At 44.9% G+C, this 22,233-nt stretch overlaps 2 protein-coding genes across 2 annotated transcripts in view; one reads left to right on the plus strand and one right to left on the minus strand.

The window, feature by feature from the left end:
• The window catches only part of DDIAS (DNA damage induced apoptosis suppressor), a 14,414-nt gene extending 8,780 nt beyond the window's left edge, over positions 1–5,634 (plus strand). The window contains exon 7 of the mRNA XM_035897814.1: positions 5,576–5,634. Within this exon, the coding sequence (XP_035753707.1) occupies positions 5,576–5,634 (59 nt within the window). The remainder of the gene's footprint in view (positions 1–5,575) is intronic.
• A 5,985-nt stretch (positions 5,635–11,619) lies between these two features.
• The window catches only part of RAB30 (RAB30, member RAS oncogene family), an 11,220-nt gene continuing 606 nt past the window's right edge, over positions 11,620–22,233 (minus strand). Inside the window, exons 2-4 of the mRNA XM_009642335.2 lie at positions 20,650–20,733; positions 15,714–15,897; positions 11,620–12,986 (exon numbers count right to left, since the gene is read on the minus strand). Of these exons, the coding sequence (XP_009640630.1) occupies positions 12,736–12,986; positions 15,714–15,897; positions 20,650–20,733 (519 nt within the window). The 3' untranslated portion in view covers positions 11,620–12,735. The remainder of the gene's footprint in view (positions 12,987–15,713; positions 15,898–20,649; positions 20,734–22,233) is intronic.

Genomic DNA, 22,233 nt, shown 5'->3' on the forward strand with positions numbered 1-22,233 from the left:
CACCGGTAACTTCCTTCTTTTGTGCCTCGGAATGCAATTCAGTTCACACTCAAGACTTTGTTCCTTATTCACAGTCAACTCCTATGACCAAACCTCTCCGGAAACTGTGGCCTGTTGGGGAAAGAAGCTCTTTTGTTGCTCTCTTCACCCCTAAAAATCCCACTAAAATCCATTCCAAATGCAAGCGATCCAGGTCTTCCTTTCAAAACACTCTGCTACAGCAGCTTACTGGCAGGTTAGTGAAACGTGAAAGGCCGAGTTACAGGGAAGACAGAGAAAGCAATAGCTCTGTTTCACAGCACTTCCTTAACAGCCAACCACCTGCCAGCTCTGAGGAGTGGATCCCTCCATCTGCAAAGAAAAGGTTGAAACCAACTGCATCTTTAACCTCAAAACCAGTTAGCTGGGCTGCTGACTTGCGGTCGACCTGTGGGCAGGCTGGTGGGAACCCGATTTCTGAAAGCAGCGAAAATGGTGTATGCTCCAGAAATGAGGGATTAAACCCTGGGGGTACAGCCAGGATTCTAACAACTCCTGTAGCTGCAGGTGTCACCAAGGCCTTGTTTTTAAATGATACGATCCCAGAAACTTGTTCCCCTTCAGAAGGCAAGAATCTTCTCTCAAGCGCAAATTATTCACGGGGTATATTGGACAGGGTAGCTGGTTGGTCTCCTGAGTTGTTCTTCCAAGCACAGAGCTCTTTTTCCAATAAGCCAAAATACTAAAAAAAGATGTTGCTCTGCAATGTTCTTTTTCATTATTTTAAGACTTTTGGGAAGGAGGGTAGAAGATCTGTTTAAAAAAAATTAAATTGTTTATATACCTGTTGGGCATATGTATTCTTAAGATGAGTTGTGTGTATTTGTACCATAAAGATGGGGGAAAACAGAATTTATTTTATTGTAAATTAACTCTAGAACGTGCAATAAATACTTTTGTAAATGTGTATTTAATAGATCTCACTTTATTCTGTACCAGTAGGTGAAGTGTTCTAGCGTTCAGTGTTGTCTTTTCATAGCAAGAGCAGCCCTGGAGTCTGTGTCCACTCCAGATTCTCACCTGATGACTCTCTGGGGAGAAGGGCCAAGTTTTCATCAAAGATTTTCAAATACTGTGTGGGAGCCTTGTATTTGAGCCCACGTGGGATCCCATGACAGAGCTTAGCTGGGTCGAGGGGACCAGCCTTGAGAGGTTGGTAGCAGCTCCCAGTTTTCCTGGAGGCTTTTCCCAAGTTAAAGGCTGCTGGTGGCAGATTCCTGTCTGCATCTTCCCTCTGCCTTGCTTGGGGCTCTTCCATGTCCCCCACCCCCAGAACAGCTGCATTGAGCATCATTGAACAGAGAAATCTTGGAGCCACTGCTGCCAGCTTGTAGGTCAGGTCCTGCAGAAGGATGTGGGAGCCTGATGGCACAGGACCCCATCAGCCTGAAAATGCTGACCTAGAGAAGCAGAACTGGGCCTAAAATTATCTGCTGTGAGGTTTTGGGGGTTTTTTTGGAGGCATAGAATGAATGTGCACCATTTGCATTGTGACTGCTGACAAGGAAACAAGGTCATTCTCCGCTACAAGCTAGACATTGCTACATTCCTGTGTTTGAGGCCTCACTTGCTTCATGGAACGGTCTGCCCAGGGAAGTGGTGGAGTCCCCATCCCTGGAGGTATTTAAAAGAAGGATAGATGAGGTGCTTAGGGACATGGTTTAATGGTGGGATGTCAGGGTTAAGTTAACGCTTGGACTTGATGATCTTAAAGGTCCTTTCCAACCTAAACAATCCTGTGATTATGAAATCGCCAATGCAGAACACGGCAATGCTGTGCTGTAAGCGATAGACTGAGCCCTATCAGGGCTTCTTGGCACAGCCAAAGGGACGTGACAGTAACAGAAGCCATACAGACTTTGAAAGCTATTGATGACTTGCCCAGCTGAGCTTTAGCCCTGCACTTGGCAACAATAAGAGCACCAGAACTGCACTAGAGTTGCTTCCATCAGGACAGCGCAGGGTTCCATGGGGAGCCCAAGTGACCAAGCCTGTGCTTGTGCCTGCATTTACCAGTGCTGTGCCTGTTTGAAAGATTCTGTTTCTTTCAAATAAAATCCTACTTGATGAATCTACTTTAGGGGCAAGTGGAAAAGGAGTAAGAACTGTCACCTGCCTGGAAATGGTTAAGAGGTGTTGGTAGCCTATGTGGCAGAAACAAAGGGCAAGACAGCATTACTCATTTCCAAATCACTGAGCACAGGGGAGACAATAGTGAAATGGTTTTAAGACATCAGTGCTCAAATAAATAAAGCTGGAAACTCATCCTTTCTATGACAGCCTCCAAGACTGCTGTATCACTGGCTCTTTAAGCACTCCCCTGTGATGAACTGGACAAAAACCCCCTTTAGTGTGGGGGTGAGGCTGGATCCAACTGATAGAGCAGAGACTTGATGGGGCTAGCGCTGAAACACTGCCAGAACTTCTACATCACATACCTGACAGTATTTTGACATGAAACATTTTGTCCAGCATGAGTAGTTTTATTCAGCAGAGAATTTATCCACATACTACGGTAAGTGATAGCTTTGGTGCAAGCTGATGTGATTGTAATTATAAGCTTGTACAAAAAGAATAAAGCTCAGCGTGTTTAATTCTGAAGGTAAAAAACCTCCTGAAAATGCATACTGGGTTTGTGGTTGATTCCCTATGCACAGAAATCCATAAATCAAGCCTAGATTTTAATTTAGGTAGGACTGTCTGTACGCCACCATGGAAATTCATGTAGGGCAGTCAGATCTCCTGTGCTTTGTGCGAGAGGACTGCACATGTAGAGAGACTAAAAAGTACCGTTGTGTGACAGGCCCCCATCAGCAAGATGAAATCTTCTGGGCAGAGCTCCCCGAGTGCTTGGTGGGAAGACTTTGTACATGAGAAGATGGAGGAGAGGCAGTAAGAGGTCTTGGTTTTGCTCCTGTAGTCTGCCAGTCCTGCATTTCTTCCCCTAGGCAGTTTGCTGGCTTTTTGCAGGGACTCCTCATGCTCCTACCATCCTTTAACCCACAGCAAAGCCTGGCTCAGGCTTTCTGCAGACCTTGCCGCTACACTTGCTGAGCAAGAAGGTTGCACATCCCACCAGTGACGTGCTCTTTGTGAGGAAGAGCCACCAGTCTTCCCCTGCCCCTTACTTTTCCCCAGGAAGAGCTTGGCCTGGCTTCTCCAGCCATCACTCCCACAGGCACCACACTCCAGCCCTCCGCTCTTTCCATAAATACTCAGTTCCCAAGCTGTCTGAGCTTTAAGGATGTTTTCTTCCCCTCCCCTTGCCCAGTTCCTACCTAGAAGCACACAGGGACTTTTCACTCTCCAAACATCTCTCTGTTTTATCGCTGACTCCAATTGCCAGCTTCCTGGGGAATGTGGAGCAGATGGTCCAGCCCTCACGTCAGACATTTACCAAGGAAGGAGCTTCAAGGTCAGGGGAAGAGGCAATAAAGGACACATGGTTTCTTCAAGCTTCACAGCTCATTTCTCAGGGTAAGTGCGAGCAGAAGTCATCCTTGATGTGGAGCAGAGCACAGGGAGGAAACCTGATCCCCTGACTGAGTCAGGGCACAAACTTTATGTATTGACCAAAAGACTAAAGGCTTAAAGTGGGAGATCTTGTTCAAAAGGATTCTAGGCCCCCAGAAAGGCAGGTCATTGGGGAGCTCCAGTGGAAGCAGCAGTCTTCTGTGAGCATGAAAGGAGCAAGTTGAAGGCTGAAGAGAACTAGCATCCAAAAAAAGGCACTGGAACAAAGAATAAATTCACCCGAAACATCCAAACGTCACTGTCATCCAACACAACCACGCTAGCATGCTAGCATCATGGTAGGACAGGAGCTTAACCAGCTACAGGTTTGCAACGATGGTGAATGAAGGGTCTACCTCTGCCAAAGACCACCCTCTAGTGACTGATGCCAGCATTTCTTTGGCATTTCACATTTCGCTATGAATTCTCTGGGTTTGAATAAAATTTTTCTTCTGCCCTAGAGCAAAGGACCATTGCTCTCAAGGACAGCAGCTCTACCTTTGCTCCTGCTGTGATAACCCAATGCTGCAAGAGCCTTGGTATGCTGAACCCCAGCAGAAAGTCCTCAGCAGCCATTCATTTGTTGGTTTGATATTAAATCATGTCAAGTGAATAGGTTTGTCCTGTACATATTTTTAAGGCAACTTTGCTTTGCAGTTCAATTCAAAAAGAGCAAACAAATCCAATGCTTTAAATACCAAGTGGAAAGGATTAAACATTTATTTACATACAGATACATATGTAAGCAATTTCTAAGTATAAAAAGGACATTACAAATAAACATGAAGCATCATACATTCATCATCCTGGTCATCCAAAATACATTCCTTTCGCAACCCCACTACACCACGCTTGACAACAGGATCTTAAAACAAAAACCAAAAAGCCAACCAGACGAGCCAAATGCTTCTGACAGTCAATGCTTCACAGTTTGGCGATTTGCTAACACCTATACCCTCCCCAAAGACAGCACTACCCCAGCAGCTCAAGATCAATGGTCCAACCAGCTGTAGTGCATTTTCTCCACTGAAATGGTTGTGCTTGATCAACAAGAAAACACATCCTCTCCTCATCCTTCTGGCCACGTGTTTAGGAATTGGGGTTCTGGCTAAAATTCTGTACATTGTGCTAAATTCACAGTTGTTGGGAAAAAGACAGCAGATCTTTGTGGGAGAAACTCCATCCCAGGAAGCTCCTTTGATGCTGTGACTTCCCTGGTATGGAAATTGCAAACAAAATGCTGCCTTTAGTGCTTAAGCAGGTTTTTCAACTACAATTCAAACTACAGTTGATGGCATAAAACATACTTTGTTCATGCTGTAAAAAAAAAAATTGCGTGCTTCAATATTGATTTGCCTGTAATCAAAGCTGAGAGTAATTCAGGTTTTCTTCTGAGGAAATGAAGATGCCTTTATAACATCTCTAAAAATGATCATAGCTTTCAGGAAAAAGGAAACATTTTAGACTCAAAAACCTAAAGATAATGCAGAGCACAACGAACTTGTCAGTTAGATAACGTTACAAAGGGAAACAAGCCAGTAAACATAAAATTAAAATGCCTACTCAAAGTATTAATGAATTCAAATGAGAGCTGGGTGAGTCTTTCTGTATAGATCAAAGGCAGTTCGGAAAAAAAAAAATCTCATGATCTGCAAATTCACAGAACAGCCAAATATGTGCAGCAGAACAGACTGAAGTGGAAATAAAAGAGGAGCAGAAAGAGCCTTGTCCCATATTGACAGCTGAGTGACTGCAGCTGCTCTGATCCCAGGGGGGGTTATTTTTTTTTTTCCTTTTGTAAACAGCTGTGGGGAATGCAATGGATGTGACATATCTGCAGTGCATCTTATTGTGCTAAAAACCACGGCACGTTTTAAACTACTTCCTAATATCCGGAGATATACTTGTCACTCCAAACCAGCATAGCAACAAGCAGGGGGCTTCCTCCATACTCGCATTAGATGGCCTTTTTTCCACCAAAACACTGGGGTAAGAAGTTGATTCTTTTTTTTTCCCCTTTCAGTGCTGGCTGTATGCGGAGGCCAGCGGTATGGCTTCTTCCAAACAGCCTGCAAGAGTTGAGGCAACAGCAGTGCCCGAAATCACGGCAGCTCTCCCTGCCATAGACCAAATGTTTTACTCTCACTCCATTAAAATGTTAAAACACCATTCCCCTCTCCTCCGTGTCCCCCTCCATAAAGGCTTGGCTTCTGGGGACACCATGGCCCTTACGTTTGCTAAAGCTCATGCCAGTGATGCAACCCAGGCCCTCAGAGATATTCACACCACCACCCAAGTGGCAGCTCAGGATGACTCTCCTCCTCCACGTGGCCGTAAGTCTCCCTGGATGGAGAGCAGCATCCACCTGGAGATTTACTCACTCACACCAAACCCCCAGCGATTCTTAACATCCACATCTCTCATACTGGTCCCATATGGGAAACATTCCTTACAGGATGCCCTGGCTGAGAACAGAAGCCAAAGTGGTGGCACAGATGATGAGCCACGGATGCTCTTCCTCCTAGCTAAAGCAGGACTCTGATACAGTGGTTCACACAACCAGGCACGTTTCCAATCTGAGACCTCCATAGTGCTTTGGTTTCCCCATGTCAGTGTGCTCCCGTAACTCCAGCCTCCCTTACCAGTGGTTCACCTTGCAAGGCATGAGCAGTATTAGGAACAAGCAGATTCATGGATGAAAGTACTGGAGGAATCAGGCTTTGAAAAGCTCCGAGGCTTGCATTCACATGACACCAGACACACCAGAGCCCTTGATCGCTGCCCATTAAAGCACAAGAGTACTTTTACCATCCCCTTCCCCTCCAGGGAACCAGGCACAGCTAAAAATGTGATTGACACAGGTTTTGTCCATATCAGATGCCTGTGGACCAGGGCTGGACTCCAGAAGATGCTCGGCAGGGACACCGCTGCGGTGCACTCAGAAGCGTGCACGTGCTTGGGAACATTACCCCAAGGTAAGCAGCAGCAGAGAAAGCAAAGGTGCAAAAGCAAAGGTGGCACCTGCTTCTTGAGTATAATTGTAGCACTAACCAGAGCTAAAGTTATCTTCTGAGCTTATTGGAAAAGTATAACTGGTTCAACAAATGTGACCACATCCAGGAGTGCTAATGGCCAGTTATTGATGTGAAGACAGAGACAATCTCTGTACAGTAAAGCCAGCTCCGTTCATCCAGACAGATAAGCTGAGCTGTTAACCCTAGCTATACTCTTAAAACCAGTCTAGTTTTTCACTGACAACATTTACAGCCTAAACTACACTCATTGCCATCTCAGTTTCTGCTATACCTGGGTTATCCTTCCCTGGTTACCCAACTGACTGTATTTGGAGGGGCAAACATTAAAGATGAGCTTTTTTTTTTCCTGGATTTCTCACATGGGGAAAAAAACCCCACCCAACCCCAAAACCCACTCTCAACTCACATAGCATAGTTTTTACTTCTGGTTTAAGCTACAGCTCATTGGCATGAGGGGAAAGGGTGCAATGGCATCCATAGGTGATGACAGCCGGCAATCTCTCTCAGCTAGATATAGACAGTACAGCAAACAGAGGCTTTGGGTGAGTCCAGCGAGGTGGTGATTAGCGAGGTAAGTCAGAGCAACGCAGCGGGCTACTTTGGGAGCCTTGCATCACACTCAGCGTGACTACCCTGTTGTCTGTTTTCCTAGCCAAGATAAATCCTGAACTGAGGCAGATGTGAGATCTGTAACCTTTACGGTACATTTGACTACAGCTCAAGTGGATGATTGCATTTCAAAGACATGACTGGCTCCAGTTGAGGCTGCTTTGCTTAGGATGCATTAGTTGCTTGTAGGAAATCAAGTGAGTGTCTCCCCACCACGCATCGTCATAAGAAATCGACACTGTCCTTCAAAACAATGAACCTTTGCTGTTTGTGAACAGCAACTGGAGCAATTACTACCCACAGCAACAAGAGGACAGACTTGACACACGGAAAGAAAGGTTGGCTTCAAGGGCCAGATTTGTTCAGACAAGCAAAGTTTTTAAAAAACTAAGGAAGAAAACATTTTGATACAACATCTTTCACCGGGCTTTCGCTGCTAGATTGGTTAGACTATTTCTTTTGGCTCCAGTGGGTTTTCCGATGAGCCTTTATGTACATCAGCATTTCAGAGAGTTTCTGTACTTGCTCACTAGGAATTCACAAAGTGTCCCCTAGAAACACCTTTTCTAACTGAGTAAGCTCAAAAAGGTCTTTGCTGGTAGGAGCAACGCTTATAAGGGTATTGGGGACTTTGATATTGAAAGCAACAGAATGCAGAAGAATCTCAGATGAGTCTCAAATTCAAAGCATTCCTTATTAAAATCCAGAATAAGCCAAATTAAGTCATAGATGCATTTTTTTTAAAAAGAGGATGGGATTGGGGAAATCTTGAGTAGAACCATTCCTTTACTTTGCATGTTCTGCTCCACGCAGTCATCCTTCCCCTTGCACAAAGGGCTATGGCACCATCTGCCCCACAGCCAGGAGAGGATTTCTGCGATAGGGTCTCCAGCCATACCTGACCACAGCAGCAGGTCCCCAAAGGCCAGTGTGTCCTGCATGTTTGCTCAGCTTATTTTAGTATTTTCCAACTGAATTCAGTCTCTGACTACAGAAATCATGCCAGCCTACTATCTCAGCCTGATTTACAGACAGTTCTTCAAACTGAAAAGAGAAGACAAGTGGAAAAGCAGCTGAACAAACAGCAGTCCTTAGGGATAGCCAACAAGGCAAAACCCAGGGGGTTTGACTAGAACTAATTGCATCCCTTGTCAGCAAAAGCTCAGAAAAGCCTGTTGTCCCATGTACATGCACCCATCGTGCTTCTGCATCACTAAGTTCGACTTTCCCTCTTTTCAAATCACTGTCTCCTCTGTCAGCCTCAGCCTGCTGCCGTTATTACTGATGCTGAAGGAATTCAATAGCCATTAAACACTAAATCTAGACTAGCGGGAGCCAACTGTTACCAATATAGCTATTTCCAAAAAGACAAACAGCACCAGCAGGCTGACAGATTTTAAGGGCCATTTCATGCATTCTACAGCAAAGAACAAAGTATCTGGTCTGACAATTTGTCATGTGTGGTTTTCATTAAATAATGACGACAGAGCCATTTAGCATCAGCACAAACATGTATTTGACTGCATGCTCGAAAAACTTACCTGTAGATCAAATCAGAACTTCAGTGTCAGAGGGAAGAAGAGGTACCCAGTGTCCCCTCCTTCACAGAGCTCATACTTTCACTTTTTCAGCCACAACTCTTTGTCCCGAAGGGCATTTTTTTTTTTCCCCTTGTGCTTGCTCTCTCACAGGGAACACAAAAAGGAACAGAAGGGAGTCATGGCTTGCCCCAGCAAACTTGCAGTGTAAATACCCAAAACAAAATACAAGCAAGTTCTTCACACGCAGTGATCTGAAGCACAGAACACTTGATGGTTTACCCAATATCAGCCTGACTGAATCAGTGGCTGAACTGGAAAAGAGTTTAGACCCTCCAGTTTTCAGAAAATGCTTTTACTAATCTCTCCAAGCAGGTTTGCTAGATAAAGCAAACATCTGTTAACCATCCAACGATGGCTTCTGCTTGGAGCTACGCATTGTGCTAAAATATTTCAAGAAAAGGTCTCATTATGGGACTACTATAAAAATTAATAATCACCCAGAAATAAGAAGTTTACTCTGTGGCTGTGAATATATCTCACCCTGAAAATACATCAAAATCTAGCAACCACACTAAAAGCACTGCCTTGCTCTCTCGATAGGAGAGAACATTTCTAGTCAAATTTGGCCCCATGATACCAATTCTGCGCAGCTTTTGGATGCTTGACCCAGCAAGCATCACAAAGTTTTTACTGACAGCTGTCTCAAAAATCCACTCATCTAGCAATGTGTTGGCCATAGTTGGAGAGATGACTGACAGATAATTGGGATTTGTATTTTTTTATCTCCTTTTATTCTTCCAGACTTTGATCACTATGCCAGAGCTCTAAGTTGTCATTATCAGTTGATAAAGCTCCTCTTCTAGTTGGGAAGCCTTCAGCAGTGGACCAGACTGCAGAAGAGAAGAGAAGCCCTCGGTGCTACAAGGAGAGGTGGGTGTATGCACCAGAGAGAGATTCAAAGGTGTGCAAAAATAACTCCTCCAAAGGAGTTACTACAATAAAATGTCACTTCTCAACAAGTAGTGTGTTCGTTAACTACAGAAAGAGTCGCATTTCAAACTACAGCTTTGGCTTATGACCTTATAAAATGTTGCACACCCCACGATGGCTTCCTTTCAGCTTCTTAAGTCTACCCAGAATACATTTTTAAAGGCAGCCTTTCACATTTGTCCCTGGAGAAGTCAGACACTTTGCTATAACATCAGCCCAGCTGCAGCACTCCACCCCACTGCAAAAGCCCATCGCTGCCTGGGGATGGAGTCCTTACATGGAGATTTGCTAGCAATAAAAAGAACCAACACATGGAAGCTGGTCAGCAGCTAGTCTCCGAAATAGTCACCTACAGGTTAGGAAAGCACTGGAAAAAGAGACTTAGCCGCCTGGAAACATCAAAGTGAATATCCATGAAAATAAAGTTAGTTTCTGCTATGTGACCAGTTCAGCTTGTTTGGTCATGATGCAGCATTACAGTTCAACCTCCAGAAGTGATGCAAGGAGCACCTTAAAATGCACTTACAGTGGTACTCAACAGGAATAAAAAGTACCCGCCCAGCTTTGATGCTTTTGGAAATCGGGCTGAGGAACCCACTGGTGTTTTGGTGGGCAGTCTCCTTCCTCCTTGATTAATTCAATCAAACAGCCCTGCCCTATTTGTTATCAATTACATGCTGACAAGTCCAACATCTGGAGGCTAAGAGCTTTTACAAATTAAATGTGTGTAGTATTGATTTTTAATTTGAGTGTTACCTTACATGTAACACCCTGAGCCTTGCTCTAAATAGCTACCCAAAAGCTGTGCAGAATCGTCTGCCTCTGAGTTGGGTGGTCTTCATTTGGCCATTTGGGGAATGCTCAAGACAGACGTTGCTCTTCAGCACAGGCTATATCACATGGTCCAGCACAGCAGAAGCCACCAAGTCCCCCACACTTCTAAATCCTCTGGATTACCCCATCAGCAGAGACTGAAAAGGACCAGTACAGACCAGCCCAGCAGATGACATGTCCCCCCAACGTCTCACACTTACACACGTTGCTAAATGACAAACAAGCCTTGTACCCCAACTTCTACATCTTCCTTTTTACCACTTTTCATAAAAGAAGAAAGTGACCTCAAAAATAGCAAGAAAATATTAAAAATGTCAATATGACACCAATCTCCCCTCTGTCTGAGACACAGGGTCAGCTCCCCATTACAGATCAAAGGCACAACATGACACAGCCCAAAGAAGTCTTTCCAGGAAAATGTGAAAAAGCACCTTAAAATGCTTTTTTTTATTATTGTTATTCTTTTCAAGAAGTACTTACTGGCAGCTTTTATGTCAATACAAAAGCTCTGTTATAATCTTCAGTAAATGCCAAATAATATTAAATCGATTAACTCTAAATTACAGCATATCACAGCCATGTAATTGCCAGGAGAGATTTATCCAAATTAGCTAAACTGAACTCAAAAGTCTAAAAATAAATTTTTCATGTGCGCATTCATGATCTTCCAATTTTGCTTTAATGTCAACGTGTAAATTTGCAGTGCATTATTGGCATATGGCACTAGAGGTGTAGGAACATCGCAAGCTCCACAGTGCTTCCGCTTCGGGGGCTTTGTAGAAAGAAATTGCCTAAACAGTTACAGATATACTGGAGTCTGAGTTTAAGAGTACAAAGCATCAAGTAAATTAAATGACTCTGCAGCCCTGAACATGAAAGCTCCTCTGGCAGAGAGACTAGATGCCAAGAAGATATCTTGGAGAGCAGTTCCACAAGGCAAGCGCTGGATGGGTCAGACAGAATGATACCACTTGCAACCCACTGCTATTTCCACTTTGCATTAAAAAAACAAAAAAACCCAAAAAACCCAAAAAAACCCCAAAATAACCCCCCAAAAAAACCTCTACAAAATTGTACGCCTGCCTTTCAATGAGAACTGTATCTACAAGCTTTATTTTTAAGCCAGACGCATTGCAGACAGCCACTTCAAACTGTGCTCTCTTTGAACCCTTATACACAATCTGTGCATGCACAAGATTTTGGTCATGTCTGGTGTGCTTTTTGCAACTCCACCAATAATATTTCCCAAGGCTAATTTTTTACATTAGGACATTACTAATCAGAGGAGGGACAGTTAATATTTTTTTTTTTTTTTATTTCTGGAACGTCTTCTCATCCTATGTTGGATATCAAAGCAGCACAGTCCTTTCCCACTATATTCAGACCTAGAAAAAGAGGTAACGAGATTTTTTTTTTTTTTTTATGAACAGTGCTAATTAGTGTTTTTTCCTAACCAGTCTAAGTTACACATTCAAAGGACAGTAATGTAGTAAGACTACATTTGGTCTATGGAGTATTTGCTGAACTGCTAGCACCAAAGGGGGCGACTGAGCTGTATCCATGTCTTCTTAAATCTTGAAAATGTTGATATATGTAACCTTTTTTTTTTTTAATTCCATGTTCATAAAAGTGCCTGTAGATGAGAGACATAACACTATTTCAAACACCAGAGTTCTCCATGAAGATGCATGGGCAGACGCTATATACATGTCTTAAGAGCTCACTTGCTGGCAGCCCGGAAGATTGCCAGGGTAGTCCAGGGTCAGTGTTCATTGTTGGCTTTTTTCTTATTTTTTTTAGTTTTAAAAAGGACCAAACGCATCGTTCTGTAAGAAAGATTTTGATCTCTTCAATATCTTCGAGAGGCTTCTCTTGTCTCCCACAGAAGGAAACGCAATAGCTCACATTCTGCATCACACAAAGCACTTGTGCAACTCTTTTCCTAAGCTGCTCCAGAGACTGCAAGAAAAATGAAATTTAAACCATGTAATATTCTGCTACGTTGCCATGCAGCTGGAGCCATCAGCCCGCCATGCTTCCAGGTCTGCAGCCTGACTCAGGGTAAGTCAGATGGGTCAAAGTGGCAGGAATTCCCTTCAAGGAGATAAACCCCAGGAAAAAAAAAAAAAAATCCTCTTGGCCCATGGCAGAAGGGGAAATCACATGCCAGCTCTTTAATTAAAGTTACAGCAAGTCAAGTAGCTGATGCTTTTCCCCTCTCCTGGTAAGGGGGATGAGACATTGTTCACAAGGGTGTTCTGTCGTGCCTCGCTGATCAACCGGCAGGCCAAGTCCAGGAAGAGTTTTTCCACATTATCCGATTCTTTTGCTGAGGTTTCCAGATAGTACATGTCCTGCGCTTCGGAAAACTCTGCAGCTCTTTGCTGGGAGACTTCCCTCTTATCAGCTAAATCAATCTTATTACCTGCATTGATAAAAGATTTTAGAAAAGGAATTAATCTGACTTCCATAGCAGGAGAAACAGAAGTTGATCAGGCATAAAGAAGAGTTGGTGGTGTATATATGTAGGGACAGAGGTTTTGACGTGAAACTCCTACTGCTTGTTCTCCCCTCCAAATAATGGATTCCCTGATACACGTGATCGAGTTCATTTAATATCAGCTCATTTAATGGAATATGCCCTGTGAATATCCAAGTCATTTAGCTTTAATTTAGCACTGGTGCATCTGTTTGCTGCTATCAACCAACATTAAAGGATTTCCATTTTAATATCTATTGAAAATTCTCCTGTTCTTGCTCTGAGGAGTACTTAAAACGTCAATTATATAGCATGTGAGGCACTAAATGTGATATTTCTCATGTCATTACAAGCTTTAAAGGAAGCCTGGCATGGAAGGCTGCCTTCCTATTACAATATTCCTGTGAAGGATTTGGCTGTTGATGCTGAAGAGGGACGGGCTTGGGGGGCACTCACAAAACAAAGTGGGGCAAGAAACCAGACCCTTCCTTTGGAGAGCTCGGTTTATCAGAGAGTTGATTAAAGCCTCAAGCAAGCATCTGATACGATTATACCCTATTACCTACCACTTCACTTGAAACATGATGGGTTTGCCATAAATCATTCTTACAAAGAAGATAACAGACCAGGACCTGCGATAAGAGGGGGATGTGTCTATGGACTCAGCAAGTTCAGGAGGAAACATCTCCTGGCCTCGCTTCTACCAGCAATTTTGTGAGAACTAGTGGGAGGAAGACTGCACTTCCACTGGCAAGCCACGTCTCATTACCCTCCTCTTATCAGAGATGCCCTTTCTTTGCTGATAAAGCAGTTTCTTGGACCTGCTGCACACACTGAAGTTACCTTTCTAAACAAATTATCACTCAACACAAGAGGTTTATGGGTATCACCATCTTCAGAGTGTGTTATGGCTGTTACCATCTACACTTTGTGCTGAGGATGCTGATAATTAATGTTACCTAGAAATTCACATATACACTTGTTATTTATTAATTATTTCTGCACCATTTGTACACATGCCATACCCTTCGCATGGAATGTAATGAGTTTCTTGTATGGAAGCTCCTTAAATCCCAAAGCTCGCCTGCAATACCACCGGGGCACGTAAAACTCAAGATTTTTTTTTTTTTTTTAAAGCCACTTTAAACACAATTTACAATCCTCTAGATTTTTCTTTTAAACAACAAACTATTAAAGGAGATAATGACACTGCAGTATGAAGCTTTTTGGCTTTCCCAAAGTTATTTTTCCATTGTTCCTTGGGCTTTTAAAAGCAGAGTCCTAACTATCAGATGCTGAAAGCAGAACATGAAAAAGCATGGGTGGGCAAAACAACCTTCACCTTGCTTGTAGCAGAGAGATGGCCTGAGGTCTGCCTTAGCTTGAGTTGAAGCTCTGCAGATTAACGTAACTTCAGTTATCATTCAGTTATTCATTTTTAGTTTCCCTAAAATCCATGCAAAAATGCCACTTTCCAGCTCTGCCCCACCTATGAACGCTATGATCCACACAACCATCACGTCCTAATGTGGTTCCTAGATCTTGACCCACCTGAGACAAGGCTCTGCTTGTCCCACAGCTATGGGGTACAGCAGCCCACGGGCAACCCCAGCTTGAGCAGATCTTTATACATTTGTAGAGATCAGAGCTGGGAGTCACAGGGAAACTGCTCTATTCTTAGCTCAGTTGGTAGCTGCACCATCAATATGTATGGGACCAACGGGTGGGAAGTATCCACCTCTGCATGCAATAGAATCATGGAATGCTTTGGGTTGGAAGGGACTTTTAAAGGTCATCTAGCCCAACCCTCCCTGTAGTGAGCAGGGACATCTTCAACTCAATCAGGTTGCTTAGAGCCTCGTCCACCCTGGCCTTGAATGTTTCCAGGGATGGGGCACCCACCACCTCTCTGGGCAACCCATTCCAGTGTTTCACCACTTTCATTGTAAAGAATTTCTTCCTTATATTCAATCTAAACCTACCCTGTTTTAGTTTAAAACCATTACCCCTTGTCCTGTCACAACTGGCTCTGCTAAGAAGATTTTCCCCATCTTTCCTATAGGCCCCCTTTAAGCACTGAAAGGCTGCAATCAGGTCTCCCCTCAGCCTTCTCTTCTCCAGGCCTTCTGGGCTGCCAGCGTACATTGCCAGCTCATTTCCAGCTTTTCGCCCATCAGTACCCTCAAGTCCCTCTTGGCAGGGCTGCTCTTGATCCTTTCTTCCCCCAGCCTGTGTTGATATCAGGAGTTACCCTGACCCAGGTGCATGACCTTGCACTTGGCCTTGTTGAACCTCATGAGGTTCACACAGGCCCACCTCTCCAGCTTGGCCAGGTCTCTCTGGATGACATCCCATCCTTCTGGCGTGTCAACTGCACCACTCAGCTTAGCCTTAGACCCAAGACAGGACCACACTTCAAGAAGTGGCTTGGGTGTCCTGAACACCACTATCAGCATCTTGGGGTTATTTGCAGAAGGAATGGTCCAAGCACTGAATCTGTGCCCACCTGCAGGTACAACTGGTTGGCAAGAAGATCTGCCGCACCAGTTCAAGCATCCTGCACCACCAGTTCACCCAGATGCCACATTTTCCTCCATCTGCCACCAACCCCCTGACACACATGGCTCACACCCTCTTCACCCCACCACCCCACTAGGGACGATGGTCACTTACCCACTAGCACGGTTATGACCTTATTGCTGGCATACTGCTCAATTTCTCGCAGCCACTCAGGGAGACACCGGAAGGATTCTTCACAGGTGATGTCGTAGGTCAAGATTAATGCATTAGCACTGCGGTAGTAACTCTGTGTGATGGACCGGAATCGCTCTTGTCCTGCTGTGTCCCAGATCTGCAGCTTTTGGCATAACAAGGAAGGGTGGTAAGCGGGGAGGGAAAAAAAAATTATTTAACTTTTTTTATTTGAGAGCAGTATTGTTTTGACCTATAAAAGAAAACCCTTCAGGGTAAAACCAATGCTGGGAAAGCACTTAGCTCTTTTCCCTTTGGCTTTCCATCCTCCAGAATTTTTTGTTTCTGTTCTTGCATTTGTGGATTGAAACGTGGGGCACAAAGTCAGCTGGCACTGTGGCCGATGGCCACTGGAAGCTGCAGGTCTGCAGGCCTTCATGCAACTTCTAACATATCCCTCTGCTGTGAACAGAGCTGCTGGCCTGGAGTTACAACACAGGCGCTGGAGGGAGAAGGTCACTTCTCCTGTCCCTGAAGTCCAGCCAACAGGACTATCCAGCCCAAGAAGAAATAAGAAAGCCTCTCCTTTAGCTCCCAAAGCCAGTTATCCTGAGATGATGCCCTAATGGGTGGAAACCACAGGACTGAACAAGAAGCTCTGCTGAAGGCTGATCCTAGGCCTCTAACGCATTTCCTCACCACAACTTCAGCCATCTCACCCAGTTGCTCACTGCCTGCCTTCCCAACATGTAGAACTAGTTGACGTATCCTTAACTATATCAAAGAGGTCATGAGTGTTTGCCAAACCCTCTGGGTTGAGGAACACGACATACATTTCCCAACACAAACCAAATTCATACTATATTTTTATAATTTGAGCATCTGATAGTTTTTGGTGGGTCATCAAAACCTCAGTTCTTCAAAAAGGCAGCCAAAGAAACAAACATCAAAAATTAAAACATTTCAACATTTTTTAAGTGCCCCTCCCTGGTGCTTTCCAGCCAGACTCCTGTGTACTTTGGGAAGAAAAAGGTAAAGTATTTGAGATTTTTTCCATATATTCAGCAGCCCGCAACAGAGAAAATCTTATTCTTGCCCAGTTCCAAAGTCAAACTATGCCAGCTACTCATCATAAATGTGTTGGTTTGAAATGAGACCTCCCAGTAGCAGCTTTGAGACCTGTGGTATGATTTTGAAAAAGTAAATTTTTTGCAGAGAAAGTAATTTGTGGTTGGCTCATAGCTCCTGGGCACCTTTGGGCTTAATCTCTTGGCATAGTTGCATTTAAACGGCTGAACCTGGCACCTGCAGTTAAGTGACACACAAAACCATAAGTGAAATTACTTGCACATGGAATTCAGATAACAAACGAGTCCCCATTAAAACAAACCAGCCTTCAAACTCTGGCAGATGGAAAAATAAAGATAATTTTGCTGTTGCTTGGCTATTTCCCAGGAAAAACACTTACTGATTGGCCTACTGGTTAACTCCAGCTTAGATATGTTTTGCATTTATTGAGAAGATCTCCAAGCTGATAAAAACTTGATGTGAATATGTTCTTCCACCGCTTCAGCATAACAGACATGGAAAGCCAAAGGGATTGCCCTGGGGGAGAGGGTTCCTGGCTGGCTGCAGCCGTGAGTCTACCTGTGAGCTGGGTACAGAAGGCACGGAAGAGCCCCCGACCTTACGGCCGCTGATAAATTCCTCCTGCACACAAAATGCACATCTCGCACTTCACCCCACTGATTATTTCTGCCAAATAAAATATTTCACAGCAAGCATTTTACTAGTCTCATTTTTTCAGAGGAACCAAAGGACTGACTCAGCCGGCAGAAAACCTAGATGTTTATTTTCTTAGAGCCAGCTGATGCCTCCCGCTCTCCCAACATTTGCACATACATTTAGCTTTATGCACATGAAAATTTCCACCAAGTACAATAAGATCACAGGTCCATATACCACAGGCCTCTATTTGCAGCACCAAGGATGCTCAGCTTTGACCAGCATAACTGCTACCTACGTGGCTCAAATTTGTGTAGCCTCCTACTACAGGTGTTGTACATATTTTTGGTTTTATTAGAAAAGGCCAGGCAGCCCAAAAGCCCCCTCAACTGCACAGTGCTGTCTCAGCTCATCTCTCAGCGAGCTTTGGTAGCTGCTCACATCTGACGTGACTTGCACACAGCTTCCATGCCAGCAAGTCCCCCTCTGCTGACTTCCAAATGCAATTTTGAAAGCTGGAAAGTGTTCTTCCCCAGAAATCTATCATTTATTTTCAAGCCTGAAAACCTTCTCAGTAAACAGCTCCGCTCTCTCATCCTGGATCCCAGCAGACGTGCAGGAGATGCTGCCCGGCACAGAAGCGGAGTCACAGCTTGGGCACTGTGAAATGAGCCAGCAGTCACGGAAGCGCCTCGCCTGACTGAGATGTCAACTCAAGAAGTTTCAGCTACGAGATCACTCCCTGAAAGAAATCTGTTTGCCTTTCGGACTCCAGCAGGCTCATTCAGATGCACAGATGTATTGCACTAAGCTTCCTCCCAGGCTTGGTCATTGTGGCTGAGCTCTGGCCACTCCAATTTGCTCCACTAGCGGGCTCAGGAGAGGGACTTTGATTTAACAACTCATTATTTGCTATGTGGAATATTGCTGCTATACCAGCTACCACTTGCTACAGCTCTGTGAAACAGAAGCCAGCCCCAAGGATTATTAAGGGAATTGCTTGGGTGGACACTTGTGTGTTCATTAGATGTTTGCAGGGCAGCAGAGGCTTATCACGCCGACAAGTTTGCATTTAGCTTGTAGAGCTTCCCTGAACCGTCCTGAGACAGCCCACGTTGGCACGACTGCTCCCAACTTTCTCTTAAGGAGTCTGCATCCTCAGTCCAAGCTAGACTTAAAACAGGGTATGTCATGGGAGCGACAAGTCAAGTGCAGACAAATCCTTAGGGTGAGTTCACCTGTCCAAAAACCAGACCTCAGCTATAAGCAATGTTCCAGAGGCTCCATCTGCACTTGACAGGGAACCAGATGCTTGGAAAGGAGAGGCGTCTGAAGTGGATGGGATTAATCTTCCTCAAGATTGCTTTTCTCTCTCCACTGACCAGGACAATCTTGAGACAGCTGGTTTAAGCCAGGTATACAAGGGGGAAAAAAAAATTCATTTCACCTTCAGTGCAATACTTAAGCCATTTACCAGCTTAGACATTCTGAGCTGGTTTTGGCAGAAAGAAGCATCTCTGCCATCTGAGGAGCCTGGACAAGGTCCTGGCTGACCCCGCTACACCAGGTGCCTGCTAGTGAGCATTGCAACCACCAAACTAAGCACCAACAGCATGGGGGCTACATGTGGTCCTCACTGCCTTCCTGCCTGCTGCTCCATCCCACCTGCACAGCAATCTGCTGAACATTAACTCTGTTTTTACCAGGGGAAGGTATTTACACCTCTGTTTTTCACCTGCTTTGGCTGGAAGGTCTTCTGGTCATGGACCATCACTTGCCATCAGTTTATACAGCTCCTTATGCAGCAGGGTGGCAGCCTGCTGACATGATCACGGCTTTTAAAATCTGCCCTAAACTTAGGAATACACCACCCGATTTTCTTAAAAACCCTCTGTGCTGAAATACAGGTTAAAAAAAAAAAAACCAGGGCTGAAAATCTGCACCAGTCCACTGTTTCCATCCCGTCACTTACACAAGCTTAAAAATGGGTCTCGATGTCACACCCAGCTGCTGTCACACTGCTACCGCGCTCCCATTTGCTCACTACTGTATTTGATGAAGGCAGCAGGGGGAAACCCACTGTTTTTCAACTTTGATGCCCTTGGATTTAATGAGGGCAGAGTAATTCCAGGAGCAGCTCAGGGACCTTAGACATCTTGACATTAGAGACTCAGATAATCATACTTTTCTCCCACCTCCGGGACACTGCAGTAGCTCTAGTGAAATCTCTACTAATGAACAGAGTGACGTTAGCCAGCATCTCTGGGCGCTGGAACCCAACCATAGATCCCATTAAACATGAACTTGGGCCCCAGTGTGGTTTGGCCCAGGCAAAACAGCTCTCTGCCAAGTGATGCTCAGGCTCAGTTTGGGAGTTAGCACAGGCAAGGATAGTTTCCCAGCAGTAGTTTGGTTGCAACCTCCCTATTTTGGAGGGAGAGTTATAACATGGAGGACATTGCCCTTCTCAATTCAACCTGCTGACTGAAGCACCAGTGTTGTGACAATCTCTGCTTCTCCCAAATCCGTAACTTGGCAGAAGTGGAAGATGAGCTTTCATTGCGCAGAACCACCCAAGTCCAGAAGCCGGCTCTCCCCAACAGCTGTCTTGGGACCTCACAGGAGAAGACCTTCATCAAACACATCCCAGTGGGAATGCAACAGATTTCTGCTTACCAGAAACGCCATCAGCAGTGGTTGCGCTGAAGCACTTCTTTTTGCTTCCTCAACCCCAACCAGGCATGATCACAGAATCATTTAGGTTGGAAAAGACCTTTAAGATCATCAAGTCCAACCGTACTTGTCCACTACTAAACCATGTCCCTAAGCACCTTGTCTACCCGTCTTTTAAATACCTCCAGGGATGGGGACTCCACCACTTCCCTGGGCAGCCCGTTCCAATGCTTGACAACCCTTTTCAGTGAAGAAATTATGATCTTCGTGTCTCTTAAGGAAGGACAGAGTCTTGCAAGATTTCCCCTTTCCATTTTCTCCCTTACGGTAGGTTCACCATTATGATCCTGATGATAATTGTGGGGAGGAGCATAAAGACCATTAGACCCAGCATCACCTGAGCCTTGCCAGGCAGCCCAGCACTTCCCCATGTGCCTTTCTGCAGCAGTAGGGCTGCAGCAAGAAACCTCAGCTATGGTACCGCCACATGAGTTTACACTTAAAACCGTCAGGCTCCTACCTTTACTTTTTCACCATTTATCTCCACAGTTTTAATCATAAAGTCAACCCCAATTGTGGCTCCTTGACCCGGTGGGAAAAGCCCCTGAAAGAAAACAAGAGTTTCATTAAGCACATTTCTGTCGCAAGAAAAAACTCTGTCCGGGTGCCAATCCTCACCCTTTTCCATCCTCCTTTGTCCCCTTTCCCCAGACACTTATTTCCATCACATTTAGAAAGGCAAACGTGACATATCCCCCATACAAAGGGTACCATAATCCAACCCCACAGTGTTTTTGTTGCCTACACATCCCCAGTTCTGTAGCAACTCGTTGACTTGAGAGGTGGGAAAACAGGAGAAAAGGAGGATGCATACAGGGAAAAGAGAGGGGAAAAGCCCTCATGCTTCTGTTCAGCTGGCAGAGGCAGGGGAAGGGTAGATGGAGACCCCCGTCCCACTTCCCAATGCCCTGAAAGAGGTGGGAGTGCCCATGTGGAATGAGATGCCTGTGCTCCTGCAACCTCACACCTCCCCTCTCTTCTCCACCACACGCCACAGCATGGAAAGGGCCATTTCTGGCAGCTCCCAGCACCGGGGTCACATCCCTGCACAGCATTTGGGGAGAGCAGCAGAGAGCCAGCCACTAGCAGTGCCTGTCCTGGTTTCAGCTGGGGTAGAGTTAATTTTCTTCATAGTAGCTGGCATAGTGCTGTGTTTTGGATTTAGTGCTACAAGAATGTTGATAACACACTGATGTTTTTAGTTGTTGCCAAGTAGTGCTGAGACTACTCAAGGACTTTTTGAGCTTCTCCTGCTTGCCCAGGTGCATAACAAGCTGGGAGTACAGCACAGCTAGGACAGCTGACCCAAACTGACCAAAGAGCTATTCCATACCATAGAACGTCATGCTTGGGGGGAGTTAGTTGGTCGGTTGGTGGCTCGAGGAGTGATCGCTGCTCAGGACAGGCTGTGCATTGGTCGGCGGGTGGTGAGCAATTGCATTGTGCATCATTCGTTTTGTATATGCTGTATATTCTCTTACCATTCTCATTATTACTATTATTATTATTTTCTCTTATTAAACTGCCTTTATCTCAACCCACGGCTCTAACCTTTTTTTCCTTCCCACTGAGGGAGGGGGGGGAGTGAGCGAGCGGCTACGCGGTGCTGAGTTGCCAGCTGGGTTAAACCACGACAGTGCCACAGCAATGGCAAGGGCCAGCGTGATGCTGGTATTTGACTGCAGCACCATCAGAAAGGAGCAAGAGCAAACAACAACAACAACAAAAATAATCAGCGCTTTTTGATTTCTGGTGTCTAGGTCTACAAAGTCATGTTGATTTGGGAGAACATCCATCCCTATAGCAGCTGAGATGGCAAAGCACAAACAGCAGAAATGGCCACAGATTTTTGTGGTTAACCCTTTGGGGTTGACTGGCTTTATTGCCACTGGCAACATGTGGTTGGAGAGTGTTTAACATCACCACGGCTTTAAAACTAAAATTAACAGTGAGGGGGGAAAGCACTGACAATTCCTAGTGGAGAGCTCAACAAAACCCCCACAACTTATGTTTTATAGCACATCATGCAAAACTTTCTCGTCCT

Source organism: Egretta garzetta, unplaced genomic scaffold, assembly GCF_000687185.1.
Source record: "Egretta garzetta isolate BGI_Z169 unplaced genomic scaffold, ASM68718v1 scaffold20, whole genome shotgun sequence".
NCBI lineage: Eukaryota > Metazoa > Chordata > Aves > Pelecaniformes > Ardeidae > Egretta > Egretta garzetta.